We start from the raw sequence: 15,908 nt of genomic DNA, 5'->3' as shown, positions 1-15,908 counted from the left end.
TGACCACCTGACCATTCCCAATTACTATTTAAACGCTCAATTATATTTGTTGCAACAGTACTATGATCTACTATGGTGCTCCTGCATAGGAGGGATATGCAATTACAATAGAAACGATTTTTATATTTTTCTAAATCCTTTTATTGATACATTAAACAATGTTGAGGAGATATTATTTTATGATGGACAGTTTTACATGGTCTTAAGTTATATCTATTTAGATTTCGATAAACAAGTCGACCAATACGTGTTACGGAGCACCGGAGTAAACCTTGTGAGAAGCAAACAAGACTTATTTACTGCGGATGATGGATTGGATGAAAACAGTTTCCTAAAATTTGACAGTAGCCGGCTTTTCAAAGATTTTCTGTAGTAGAAAAACACTAAAGAGTAAACATTAAAATGGCAACACGAAGTTTAACAGAGGTTTTCATTCTGATGAGAAACAATGCTTTACAAAGTCGTCATATGTTTTCTGAACATGTAAGAAATCAATAGATTCAAGAAAACAAACTAATACTTCCAAGGATTTGTATAGTAAGACTTACTATTCAATCCTTGATACTACTAATTTTCATGTATGTCTGTTTTCTCCAACAAAAACTTTTATATACTCATTATATTCAAACTTGAGAGATCTTCATTGCAATGTATGTTATATATATAAGACATAAGAAGATGTGGTATGAGGGGCGAAAGATACCAGAGGGACATTCAAACTCATAGATTGAAAATAAACTGATGCCATGGCCAAAAAAGAAAACGACAAATAGACAAGTAATAGTACAAACAACGCAACATGGAAAATTTAAAACATGGCCAATGAGCAGTCAGGGGACTTACTTAAACATGTTAAATAAGTGATTTTTTAAATCACTGATTCAAGTAACATTATTTCCATAAAGGTTGGAAGTTAGAGTTGTCTTTCTTTAATAATCACCTATTTAAGTACATTTAGTACAATTTAATCACTAGAAGAAGTGATTTAATTTTATTGTAGCTTTAAATATAGAATACTAATGATCCAGGGACTAATTATGTTTCTAAACTTATCAGAACCAACATCTGTGTTGTCTAGGATGACCAGGTCATTTCAGGTGATGACCTTGTACTGAATCTAGGATAATGACATAAAAATCACTTGTTTAAGTATCAGACCTCAATTTCCTTCCCAAAAATCACTTCTTTAAGTATCATTCTTTTAATAACCCCCACTTATTTCAACACCTTGAATAGTGAAATTTTTATCGCGAACAGTAGAATTTTATTACATTATCTGAAAGATGAAACCTTGAACTTCACAGGAAAAATACTCCCACTGCTGGGAAAAATCTTCTGAAAATACTGAAAGTATCAGTTCATTATGTAAAGCCATTATTATAGCATTTTTTCAACTAAATTAGAATTTTCAGCTAAATGATAGCATCAAAGGCATAAACCTTGCTACTTAAAAGAAGCAAAAAGTTCATTTTTTTTTAATTTTACTAATTAAAAGATATTATTTAAACCTATGTGTTTAAAATTTTGAAAAAACTACATAATCCCAATTTGTGACAAAACCTCGAATTTGCTACTCAAATAAGTGATTTAAAAATCACTTATTTCACTTATTTCAGTAAGTCCCCTGACTGATGAGACAACCTATGCAATATAATATATAAAAAGGCTGTGGGGGATAAACAAGTTTGCAGCAAAGTCCGGTTAGAATGTGGATGTTACATCTGATGCCTCATGTAGAGAGGATGCCACGCTCTCTGCATGTTAAGAACCTTGCAACAACTCTTTGAGGAGTCCTTAGCTACAGGTGGCCAGTTGCACGGAATATGCCCTCATTTTCCAGTGGCAGTCAAAATTTCCCCAACCTTCATCCAGAATGGCCTCTATTAAAAGACCTACCGATTGTATTAAGTGATAACTTTTTCTGGTCTGGAACATTCAGAACATGCATGAAATATTTTCCACTGGACGTTAAGCAACCAATAACCAATCAATTAATTCAGCTGGTTCTATGACTTACAGTATTTACAAAGAACAAGTTACATGTATTATACGGTTCAGTTTTAGATTGAGTTATATCAAGTGCCTTAATTTGAATTCTTTATACATTGTTATACATGTTTTGTGAAATTCAAGGCAAGGGGTCACAGGCACTTGTTTCTGTAAATGGGGGTTTACTATCTTTTTCGTACACATGTGGATAGTAAATCCCCCATTGACAGAAACAAGTGCTTGGCTGTGCAAGGAGAACACAGCTGATTTCTTAACATGCTTAAACTACTATTGCAAATGCACATCATGATGCCATGATAGTTAAAAGTTGTAACTGAGTCAGTGGGGAAATATAAAGATGAATTATGATAGAATCCAGGTCAAATGGGTGCCCACAGTCCCGCTTTCCCCTGTTTCTGTTTGTCTAAGGTCTGTCCATAATCCTGATTTGATTGTTTGCCATTATTTACATTTTGAAAGCAAAACAAGAGGAGCTGGTTTAATAATGTAAATATTGAAGTAATTACATTAAACATTTGTTAAACTATTAGCCTTCAATCTGTCTGTACATCATTGTATTTTGCCCTTAATTATCATTATAATACAACTTACAATGTATTACAATTACCATACAAAAAAACTAAATATTGTTTATCTTTTGAAATTGAAACAGTATCCCAAAGTAAAAAGCAACACACACAGATGCATATCTTTCAAAACCAACAAACACTTACATGTTCTGAACAGCCTTGCAATTAATTACTTAAAATTCATCACCACACAAATAAAAATTGTTGCCTATTGTTTTTTTCCTTGATTATAACCTCTCTGAAATTATTTGTTGGGTCTTGATCATGATGGCAATACACAAATGTGATAAGAACAGCCATGCAAACATGCAGTATAAAAAAATTGAGAACTTGTTTATTTATTAGTAAATTTTTACAATGATTAAAGTGCATGTTCAGACATCAAAAACATATAATTTTAGGTTAATGATGACCGGATGGCACTTGTTTCAAATGCAGCTTCTGATATGGAAATGGGCAGTATTAATACAAAATCATCAAGATTGCCTCCAGAATGGTAAGCACGACTAACAATTTATTTATTAGATAATTTTTTTTATAGACATCTTTACAATAGCAAGTTAACAATGCTTATCTGTAAGGTATAGACAAAATAACTATAAAAGGTTCACATCAAGACTGATCTGTAGTTTAGAAGCCTCCTCTACTTTAGAAGGCATTTCCTGAAGTTTGAACATCCTTGGTGCAATAGATTTCTATGTACACTACTGCATTTCTCCAGATAGAGGCTTTTAAATGTTATTAAACCAGATAAAATATATACAAGTTTCATGAATGTTATGACCTCCAAAAACTTGATAATTTAGTTTTTATACGACCGCAAAATTTGAAAAAATTTTCGTCGTATATTGCTATCACGTTGGCGTCGTCGTCGTCGTCGTCGTCGTCCGAATACTTTTAGTTTTCGCACTCTAACTTTAGTAAAAGTGAATAGAAATCTATGAAATTTTAACACAAGGTTTATGACCACAAAAGGAAGGTTGGGATTGATTTTGGGAGTTTTAGTCCCAACATTTTAGGAATTAGGGGCCAAAAAGGGCCCAAATAAGCATTTTCTTGGTTTTCGCACTATAACTTTAGTTTAAGTAAATAGAAATCTATGAAATTTTGACATAAGGTTTATGACCACAAAAGAAAGGTTGGGATTGATTTTGGGAGTTTTGGTTCCAACAGTTTAGGAATTAGGGGCCAAAAAAGGGCCCAAATAAGCATTATTCTTGGTTTTCGCACAATAACTTTAGTTTAAGTAAATAGAAATCAATGAAATTTAAACACAATGTTTATGACCACAAAAGGAAGGTTGGTATTGATTTTGGGAGTTTAGGTCCCAACAGTTTAGGAATTAGGGGCCAAAAAGGGACCCAAATAAGCATTTTTTTTGGTTTTCGCACCATAACTTTAGTATAAGTAAATAGAAATCTATGAAATTTAAACACAAGGTTTATGACCATAAAAGGAAGGTTGGTATTGATTTTGGGAGTTTTGGTCCCAACAGTTTAAGAATAAAGGGCCCAAAGGGTCCAGATTTAAACTTTGTTTGATTTTATCAAAAATTGAATAATTGGGGTTCTTTGATATGCCGAATCTAACTGTGTATGTAGATTCTTAATTTTTGGTCCCGTTTTCAAATTGGTCTACATTAAGGTCCAAAGGGTCCAAAATTAAACTTAGTTTGATTTTAACAAAAATTGAATCCTTGGGGTTCTTTGATATGCTGAATCTAAAAATGTACTTAGATTTTTTATTATTGGCCCAGTTTTCAAGTTGGTCCAAATCGGGGTCCAAAATTAAACTTTGTTTGATTTCATCAAAAATTGAATAAATGGGGTTCTTTGATATGCCAAATCTAACTGTGTATGTAGATTCTTAATTTTTGGTCCCGTTTTCAAATTGGTTTACATTAACGTCCAAAGGGTCCAAAATTAAACTAAGTTTGATTTTAACAAAAATTAAATTCTTGGGCTTATTTGATATGCTTTATCTAAATATGTACTTTGATTTTTGATTATGGGCCCAGTTTTCAAGTTGGTCCAAATCAGGATTCCATATCAAGTATTGTGCAATAGCAAGAAATTTTCAATTGCACAGTATTGCACAATAGCAAGAAATATCTAATTGCACAATATTGTGCAATAGCAATTAATTTTCAATTGGAGTTATCTTTCTTTGTATAGAATAGTAGTTGATAATATATGTTGGAAATTTACCAGACATGACTATGATGTCATTTTCTATTTTTATTTGCCAATAACTTTATGTAAATAACTTCATTGGAAATTTGCCAATATAAAATGTTGCTGATGAAGCTTTTTTTCCTTATCTTATCTAAAATGTTTTTAGATAATGTATGTTGGACATTTGCCAGACATGACTATGATGTCATTTTCTATTTTTATTTGCCAATAACTTTATGTAAATAACTTCATTGGAAATTTGCCAATATAAAATGTTGCTGATGAAGTTTTTTTTATTGTTTTATACAATAAACAATGTATATTCACTTTTACTACCAACCAATCTTTACCATTCAGTGATAACAAGCACTTTATTTTACATTTTAATATCTTATGATGTATTTAAAAGAGTAGTTATTGTTGCAAACTCCATTAGAAATTTGAATTGATATCAGTTTTGGAAAAAGGGAAACGGGGATGTGAAAAAAAGGGGGGGGGGGTTTAAATTTTTCTCATATCAGATTTCATAAATAAAAAGAAAATTTCTTCAAACATTTTTTTGAGAGGATTAATATTCAACAGCATAGTGAATTGCTCAAAGGCAAAAAAAAAACTTTTAAGTTCATTAGACCACATTCATTCTGTGTCAGAAACCTATGCTGTGTCAACTATTTAATTTTAGATTTAAAAAGTTTGAAGAAATCTTTAATTGATTTGTAAAATCTTGACATGTTTTGTGTAAAAAAAAACATATAATGTCAAAAATTTGATCACAATCCAAATTCAGGGCTGTATCACGCTTGAATGTTTTGTCCATACTTGCCCAACTGTTCAGGGTTCGACCTCTGCGGTCGTATAAAGCTGCGCCCTGCGGAGCACCTGGTTGTAAATTGCCGATCATTCAAGGGAGATTATTCAAACTTTAAAACGAAAACTAAATCTTATAATTGACTTATACAAGTAAATGATTCTTACTTCCTAAAGCAAATAAGCATGACTTGTACAAGTATTATCCATGACTGTTATTTAACACTAAATATGTATAAACAACATAAGATCAAGACAAACTGCAACAACGAAGACTTTACTTTCAATAACAAACATGACCAAATGATTTGTTAGTTGGTACATTTTTATGTGTTAATGTATGTGTTAATGCATATTTATATGAATTAAACTTCCTTAAGTTACACATGATACTTTCATCACAAAAATTATAGCCAACTACCCCTTTCACATTATTAATAGCCCATATTATAACCGGATAAAGATAAAAATACTGTTTACTCAACTTTTCAAGTAAAAAAAACAAACAAAAAACGATGAACAAGTAAAAAAATTTTGCTTTTGATTTTGGAATCCTTCAAACATCATGAACATTGAATCAATTTCTAGAGTTATGACAAGATGGCCCTGCAGCAGCCAACAAGTTAATGTTTATGATTAATGGACAAATTACGGTAAAAATTCTTGCCTAATGACAACCGTAATGTTTGGTGCCAGACGATAAAATGTACACTTTCTTTGGACAATTTAAAATATTGACTAATTGTGACGAATCATGTTTTTTTTCTTCAAAATAACAGTTAAGATAATTATTTTTGACCTGTGAGTCTGACGAATCATGATTAGGATATTTTGACAAATAACTGTAAAATTTTAACAATTTGATGCATGACAATAAGGGGCATTCATACCCCCCTTATACTTGTACAACATGATGTAATAAATGTTACACATTATTTTTGCAGGGTAGATGGTGTAGAAGAGGTACAATTTGAAATGACAAAAATCAAAACTAAAAGTAAGTAGACAGATTATATCAGATTTCAATTTACATATGAAGATTCAATTAAATCAACTATTTAAAAAGCAATTTGCTGCAAAGGTATCCTTTTCTCATTTGTTATATTTTTGAGTAAAGATTGCATGAAATGCTACCAAAACCCTATGGTACTGACTTGATATCCAAGTCTTCCAAGGTTTATCACTACCTTTTGAGATTCACATAATATAGTGCATTGATCATCACATTCTATACATCCTATTCTTGAACATTACCAGAAATTTATCAATGATATATATATGCTCAGATATTCAAGGCACAAAATGATGTTATACTTGTCTAGAAAATTACATAACTTTTGCAAGGCATATGAACCAACAGGCCTCTACAATAAAATTTTTTTCAACTTGTCCAGTAGGACAAGTACATACCAAAACTTACTTGTCCGAATGAAATTGTTACTTGTCCAAAACATTTTTATTAAAAATAACCTTTTTACATCTTAAGTTGATTAAAGGAACAAAACGAATTTAAACAATAGAACAGAATTTGATGTATTTCTTTTGAAATACTTTTCAAAAATATGAGTCAAGTACAACTGAATCTAGTCATGTCACAGGACTTGGGTACTAGTTTTCATCAATGCTAGTCTCATCAGATTCTGCACATGAGGCACCATCTGATAGGCCTGTACAATCATTGGATTTGTATCCTGGTTTCTTTTGAAGTTGAAAAAAGTTGATTCAAATGCAATCAATAAAAAGAAGAAGATAAGGTCTGATTGCCGATGAGACAACTCTCTACAAGAGACCAAATGACACAGAAATTAACAACTATAGGTAACCATATTACAAGTATTTTTTTTTTTACTTATCATATGATTTAATATTATGGTAAATAAAAAAAAAATATTTTTGTGAAAAAATTAGGAATATGGTAATTATTATAAGGAACAGAATAAGGTAGCAAAATGAGGTACTTTTGATTTGTCTTGGTCCCAAAATGTCTCCTGCCTTGCCAAACTGTCTATCAATCATGTCTACTAAATATGTCTCCTACGGTGCCAAACTGTCTATTTAACTTGGAGCTAAACCTGTCCTGGTGACATATTAAGTTACCTTAGCATCATTCCATCAGTAAGACTGGTTTCAGAGAATAGAATAACTTTTACCTTTTAAAAAGTACCTGACAAAGAACTAGTTAGAAATTATCGATTGTAAGTAAACATGCACAGGCACTTGTCTCAGAATTTTTTCCCCTTATATACCTAATATTATATTAAGGTATATAGGGGAAAAAAATTCTGAGACAAGTGCCTGTGTAAACATGTTGAAGAAAAAGATTTTGCATTCGAATAAACAGAATACAGAAACATGTCAAATTAATATTTGTTTTCTTGTTTTTTTGTTTATAATTACTTTGGTCATCATCAGTCTTTGGTGGATTAAATTTATTTTCTGCAGAATAATTGCACTTGTCCCAACGGATAAGCTTGATACAGCTTTTACTTGTCCCACCTTTTTCCCCTCTGGTACCAGACAATCGGACAAGCTTTATTGTCGAGGCCTGACCAAATATCTATTCTAAAAATATCAATGATGTCATTGATTAAGTTGTCTTTAAAATTTCAGAGTTATCTGTCTTTGTCCAGAATGGTAGTTGAAATACAACCAATGCTTTATACAATTCAATATTTAATTTAAGTTCCCACTTATAGTTTAAAGCAATATTTACCATTCAGTGCTTACAAGCACTTTTAGATTTGGCACTTTGGATAATAAGAAAGAGATTTCACAACAATTTATCTCGAATTTTGGTTGGTCAAGTCAAAATAGCTATTTTAATAAATTTTGCAATAATTTCTGAAATTGACAGTATGCATAATCATTGTTAGATGAAACCTTATATAAAGCTGCATATATTTGATTTTTTAGTGAAGGAACTTGCAACACTCCATGACAGACATTTAAACAGACCAACATTAGATGATAATGTACAGGAGGAACATGCTATAGAAATAATGACACAAGATATTACACAGGTTTGTTTCCTTGTATAAATTAAAAGAGATTTGGAATACAAACCAAATGACACAAAAAAACAAAGACAATTAAGTGCCAGTCTTTGTAAGAATCAGGCAATTTAGAAAAATTTCAAAACATGGCCGAAAAAACCCACCGACCTAACCGTCCTATTTTGAAGTTATCCTCATCCTGAGTTAGAAATGGTAGGTCTTTTGTTTCTGCGTGTCTGGTAATTCGAGAAATCTCCAGATAACTTTTGGTTAGAATGATAGCAAATTATGGAGTTAGCTCCCCTTAATTTTTATTTTCTAGTGCATTTCAACTAAATTATATCTTGAATTACCAGAACAAGAAAAGGAAACGAATGTTATATTCGTGCACCATTATACAATTTGAACATAAATTAATGTCAACTTGAGTGGGTTTTTGTTTGTCATGTTTTCACCAATGCCTGATTCTTAGGCAGATTGGCACTTAAATTTCAACAATTAGACCAGTGTCTAGCTATTAACTACCATGGTCAAGGCATACACATTTTGTGGATAAATTTATCAGAAATAAAAAATCTCGTGCAGTGGAATATCAGAAGGTATATAAAAAAAATCAGAACAGAACAGAAAAAAACTCTTGCTAAATCATTAGCTGTAGTAGATAGTCGGAAGACAGTTGTTTTCCAAATAATATTAACACTTACCATGCTGAATTGTTTTCAGAAAATGTCTCATTTTCGTTTATTTGCAAAAATATGCAAATGAACTTAACCCTGCTGCTGAAGCATATTGATTCCTTTAAATCTAATGTAAGTGATCAAGGGGCGGGATGGTTGGGGGTGAGGAGACAGGAGGGGGGGGGGGGGGAATTTGCCCTAAAGTTGGTCATCAGGTAAAGGTATCCAGCTGTAGTCTGCATGTAGAGTGGAGCCAAGTTAACAAATTGACCCCAGCAACTGTTAGGTGGGAGTGAATTTGATCTGGTTCAGCAGTCTACAGAAGGTCATTTCGACCAAAGATACGGAATTTCACGATTTTTTCCGATTTTTGATTTCAAATGGACCTGAAACCAGAAGTTATCTTTTCCTATGCGTATTTCAATAATAATTACGATCAGTAGTTATATGCCTGCGGGTTTGCACTATTTTTGCAAGTTTTAGGCCTCTGGACTTCCTGTGTAAGACACAGAAGAGAAGCCCATCCCTCCAGAAAACCTAGTTTCATCCGATTTCAATTTGCCAAGTCAGTATTTGTGCTCAAATTGCCACAAAACGCAATTCATACATGAGAAACATGACTTTAGATATCCTCAGGTTGATTGAACCTGCATAACTTTCAAAATAAGTATCATAAAGCTGACTTCTAAAAATATGGAACGCCATTGGAGCCAAATAACGATGGTCTGGGTACTCCTGTCATATGATGGGTACCGCAGGGTAAGGGTTAAACAATACTGTACCAAAGAATAGTTGCTTGTATCATCCAAACAGCACAGTTTTTTCTCAAAACATTCAAAATATTTCATTCTTAAATTCACTTATTTTTCAAGGGTAATAATTTTCATGAGAAAAAAAAAGATTTTTTTGTGGATATTTGATTTCATGATTTAGTTAAATTCTGAGATAATTTGTACTCTGTTGCTCATTTAAATTCCTGGTTTTAGCCATACAAATACATGGAAATTGATATCCAACATATAATATAGAATCAAGAGTAAAACTTTTGTTTTCTTGCAGATGTTTACCAGATGTCAAATAACAGTTCAGAGAATAAGTCACAAAGGAAACCATGGAACAGAACAAGAAAAAAGACTAGCCAAAAATATAGTATCATCTGTGGCCAGATCACTACAAGATATGTCATTAAATTTTAGAAAAACACAATCAGATTACCTTAGAAGTAAGTTGTTTTGTCTTTTGATAGGTACACAAAAAAATGCTATGATACAGATACTGATGACTTAGGGCTGTTCCATTAAAACATCCATGGTATCCAGGGAAGGCACATTAAAATGGGGTAACCATCTATTGAGGCAAATTAAATTTTCACTTACATTTCCACTATACAAAAACATAGATGACACCCTACCATTGTTCAAATTTGGAAGTGCCTTCCCTGGGTCCCATGTATATTTTTATAGAACATCCCTAAAATAAATACAAGAACACAATTGTATAAATAGTAATATGACAAAGTCATGTAAACTTGTCCTATTACTTTGTTTTTATTGTTTTCACTGAAACCTTTTAAGTTTTTCTTCGCCGCTAAAAGTCAGAGCTTCTTGTTGACTGATACAGATCTTCATCTGGTTATGTCATACAGTATTACACATTTACAGTTCCTTACTTGTAACTTAATTAATGAGTCAGTTTTAGTCAAACCAAGAAACTGTACATTTGTAATAAAATAAACTCAAAAAATTTGGCATCTTAAGGTGGCTCGGGCGTATTCGAAGTTTCTATCAGAAGTGCCGTATTTGTGGTTATTTTATTCTTTACAGAAAGTGAAACAAAGTGGTCGAAAAAAAATATGGGGTCACTGACCATTTAAGCTCAAAATTTTACTTTTAAACAGGTGTGTAAAACGTACTATTTTTCAATGAAATGATAGGGAATATAGAGGTGTTGACATATTTTTATCGGAATATCGAAAAAATTTCTATGACACTTGGTCCAAAACTGAAATATAGCTTCAAACAATGAGCAAATAAAAAACATAGGTCACCAATAAGAAAAAAAATATTTTGCCTTAAAACCCAAATTGTGGCGGGAAAATGGTGAAATTGGGTGAAATGTCATTTTGAGTCTTTCAGAGATACACATAATAACGATAATATTTTTTGAAGGACATAACTACAATGAGTTAATATTTCTAATCAATCAAAATATTTTAGAAAATATTATTGAATTTACGACACATACTTTTCGTGTGTATTGTAATTCTTGCATGAAATTTTGCGCCGTCGAACAAACCTGATCCACCTTAAATATTGGAATATGAAAACCTCACCTGTGCACAATTGAAATATTCAATACTAGTAATGTTCTTATCAGACAAGCATTGCTTTTATTGCTGTTTTTTATTTTGACTTTTGTCTTTTTGATGAAAGGTAGAAAAATCAATCAAGATAAACTGTGGAATGTGGATTCATTATTAATCACATATTATTTCAATGTTTAAAGATTTTTTTAAGTCATGAATTTAAAGATAAATGGATATCAATAAATGAAAGTATTTACATCAACTGCAGACAGCTCTGAGTGTCACAAGTAAGAAATAGTTCTAATTGGAGAAAACTGTATTTGTATGCCCCACCTACGATAGTAGAGGGGCATTATGTTTTCTGGTCTGTGCCTCCGTTCGTCCGTCCGCTTCAGGTTAAAGTTTTTGGTCAAGGTAGTTTTTGAAGAAGTTGAAGTCCAATCAACTTGAAACTTAGTACACTTATTCCCCATGATATGATCTTTCTAATTTTATGCCAAATTATAGTTTTGACCCCAATTTCATGGTCCACTGAACATAGAAAATGATAGTGCGAAGTTCAGGTTAAAGTTTTTGGTCAAGGTAGTTTTTGATGAAGTTAAAGTTACATCAACTTGAAACTTAGTACACATGTTCCCTATGATATGATCTTTCTAATTTTAATTCAAAATTAAAGTTTTGACCCCAATTTCACAGTCCACTGAACATAGAAAATGATAGTGCGAGTGGGGCATTCATGTACTATGGACACATTCTTGTTCTATATTTATTCAAAAGTGAACAATTTCTTCATTTTTCATTTCAGAAATAAAAAGTAGAGAAGAAAGATCTAGAGAATTTTTTGATACAAATATAGGTCCAAGCTCAGGGTCATTTATGGAGGAAATAGAACCTTTTGAAGATGTATTTGACAAGGTAATGGAGGGAAGCTATCTACGTCATCATTTAGACAATGTTAGAGTTGTGTTTGATGATTCCTATAGAAGCAAAATAACAAAGGCTTAATAAAAATCTTATTTTATAAATAAAAAAGAATTAGTTTATGAAATGATACGGATTCTTGCTTTATAAGTTTGCCAATGAATCACTTCATGTATAACCTGCGGCATTTTATACTTAAATCTTCCTTTTTATAGATAGAAGTCCAAGAGGCTTTTGTCGGTAGGAGCTTGTAATGTTTGCTGACTTCCCTTTATGCACTTTGAATGAATGATATTGTTTAAAAAATGGCCAATGACGTCTATATTACTGGTCACACTTCTTATTCAATCAATCAGAGTTTACAACACATGCAAATATAGTTTCAGTTGAACGAAGAAGTACAATATACATTTACGACATGTACAAAAGATGAATATTAAAAATTGTAAAAACAATCTTAAATACTTATAGCTCCAGTAAAATGCTCATTACATTATGTCCAGGTTAAACATTTCATTCACACTTACAGAAAAGTTTCACTAGTGTAAGAAATCATACACATGATGTCATGAAACTGGTTTATAAATACACATATACACTTTTGCCATGACCAATAGTTGACTGGACATTTTCAAAAAGATTGAATCTAGTTGAATGATAAAGATTTATTTATATATTGAAGGGTTTTACTTCGTCACAATTACACATGGTTGAAGATAATACAGTACATGTTAAACAAAGAGAGAAAGAAATAGCGCAGATAGTACAGTCTATAACAGATCTGAATGAAATATTTAAAGATTTAGCTACTATGGTTGTAGATCAGGTTAGTGTACTAACAGATAGTACAGTCTATAACAGATCTGAATGAAATATTTAAAGATTTAGCTACTATGGTTGTAGATCAGGTGAGTGTACTAACTGATAGTCTATAACAGATCTGAATGAAATATTTAAAGATTTAGCTACTATGGTTGTAGATCAGGTTAGTGTACTAACAGATAGTCTATAACAGATCTGAATGAAATATTTAAAGATTTAGCTACTATGGTTGTAGATCAGGTTAGTGTACTAACAGATAGTACAGTCTATAACAGATCTGAATGAAATATTTAAAGATTTAGCTACTATGGTTGTAGATCAGGTTAGTGTACTAACAGATAGTACAGTCTATAACAGATCTGAATGAAATATTTAAAGATTTAGCTACTATGGTTGTAGATCAGGTTAGTGTACTAACAGATAGTCTATAACAGATCTGAATGAAATATTTAAAGATTTAGCTACTATGGTTGTAGATCAGGTTAGTGTACTAACAGATAGTACAGTCTATAACAGATCTGAATGAAATATTTAAAGATTTAGCTACTATGGTTGTAGATCAGGTTAGTGTACTAACAGATAGTCTATAACAGATCTGAATGAAATATTTAAAGATTTAGCTACTATGGTTGTAGATCAGGTTAGTGTACTAACAGATAGTACAGTCTATAACAGATCTGAATGAAATATTTAAAGATTTAGCTACTATGGTTGTAGATCAGGTTAGTGTACTAACAGATAGTCTATAACAGATCTGAATGAAATATTTAAAGATTTAGCTACTATGGTTGTAGATCAGGTTAGTGTACTAACAGATAGTACAGTCTATAACAGATCTGAATGAAATATTTAAAGATTTAGCTACTATGGTTGTAGATCAGGTTAGTGTACTAACAGATAGTACAGTCTACAACAGATCTGAATGAAATATTTAAAGATTTAGCTACTATGGTTGTAGATCAGGTTAGTGTACTAACAGATAGTACTGTCTATAACAGATCTGAATGAAATATTTAAAGATTTAGCTACTATGGTTGTAGATCAGGTTAGTGTACTAACAGATAGTCTATAACAGATCTGAATGAAATATTTAAAGATTTAGCTACTATGGTTGTAGATCAGGTTAGTGTACTAACAGATAGTCTATAACAGATTTCAATGAAATATTTAAAGATTTAGCTACTATGGTTGTAGATCAGGTTAGTGTACTAACAGATAGTCTATAACAGATCTGAATGAAATATTTAAAGATTTAGCTACTATGGTTGTAGATCAGGTGAGTGTACTAACTGATAGTCTATAACAGATCTGAATGAAATATTTAAAGATTTAGCTACTATGGTTGTAGATCAGGTTAGTGTACTAACAGATAGTCTATAACAGATTTCAATGAAATATTTAAAGATTTAGCTACTATGGTTGTAGATCAGGTTAGTGTACTAACAGATAGTCTATAACAGATCTGAATGAAATATTTAAAGATTTAGCTACTATGGTTGTAGATCAGGTTAGTGTACTAACAGATAGTACAGTCTATAACAGATCTGAATGAAATATTTAAAGATTTAGCTACTATGGTTGTAGATCAGGTTAGTGTACTAACAGATAGTAGTCTATAACAGATCTGAATGAAATATTTAAAGATTTAGCTACTATGGTTGTAGATCAGGTTAGTGTACTAACAGATAGTCTATAACAGATCTGAATGAAATATTTAAAGATTTAGCTACTATGGTTGTAGATCAGGTTAGTGTACTAACAGATAGTCTATAACAGATCTGAATGAAATATTTAAAGATTTAGCTACTATGGTTGTAGATCAGGTTAGTGTACTAACAGATAGTACAGTCTATAACAGATCTGAATGAAATATTTAAAGATTTAGCTACTATGGTTGTAGATCAGGTTAGTGTACTAACAGATAGTACAGTCTATAACAGATCTGAATGAAATATTTAAAGATTTAGCTACTATGGTTGTAGATCAGGTTAGTGTTCAAGTTTAAATACAAATGTAGTTACAACATAATTTCCTGCGTAGTGTGGCAGATGCAACCTGTCATTTTAAATCGCATTCATAGCAGAAATGTTTTTGTAATAATCTTTTTCAGTACCTCTAAAGCAAAAAAGTAATGGAATCCTAAAATCTTTTCATGTCATCTTATTTCTAGAGATACTTGGAAATATAGGTCATACAGAAACAAAATTCAAATTCATGATAGGGGAGGTAATTTATTATATTATGTACTTTGGTTCAAGTTTTTGATGATTTGTTAGTTTTACAAAGTTCTTGAATTTATATATTTCACTTTCTAAGAATGAATTAAAAACCTTTGTGTTTATGTAGATAGAAGAGGGATGTATAAAAGTGATAATTCACTTGTTTTCTTATCCTCATGAAACTGTCTTATTTGTAATGTTTTTTGTGGTAAACATCACAATTAAATTTTGTTTATGCTTAACTTTCATGAATTAATGAAAATTGTGTATTATCTGTAAATGACTTTGTATAAGATGTAGGTTTTGAAGGGCTGAATTTGAGTTGTAATATGGATGTTAACTATCCAAATTGTTGCTCAATTTCAATCCATTTATCAAAGGGACACAACTAAAATACTGATTGGAAATTGT

General features: G+C 31.4%; 1 protein-coding gene across 1 annotated transcript in view; it reads left to right on the top strand.

Moving 5' to 3' along the window:
- The first annotated feature begins 243 nt into the window (after positions 1–243).
- The window catches only part of LOC143079375 (syntaxin-16-like), a 28,630-nt gene continuing 12,965 nt past the window's right edge, over positions 244–15,908 (top strand). Inside the window, exons 1-7 of the mRNA XM_076254660.1 lie at positions 244–483; positions 2,981–3,075; positions 6,505–6,557; positions 8,474–8,580; positions 10,290–10,452; positions 12,341–12,450; positions 13,139–13,282. Of these exons, the coding sequence (XP_076110775.1) occupies positions 403–483; positions 2,981–3,075; positions 6,505–6,557; positions 8,474–8,580; positions 10,290–10,452; positions 12,341–12,450; positions 13,139–13,282 (753 nt within the window). The 5' untranslated portion in view covers positions 244–402. The remainder of the gene's footprint in view (positions 484–2,980; positions 3,076–6,504; positions 6,558–8,473; positions 8,581–10,289; positions 10,453–12,340; positions 12,451–13,138; positions 13,283–15,908) is intronic.

Source organism: Mytilus galloprovincialis, chromosome 6 (genome assembly GCF_965363235.1).
Source record: "Mytilus galloprovincialis chromosome 6, xbMytGall1.hap1.1, whole genome shotgun sequence".
NCBI classification, from domain to species: domain Eukaryota; kingdom Metazoa; phylum Mollusca; class Bivalvia; order Mytilida; family Mytilidae; genus Mytilus; species Mytilus galloprovincialis.
Note: the sequence above shows the minus strand (reverse complement) of the source record. Positions and strands in the feature narration are given on the sequence as shown.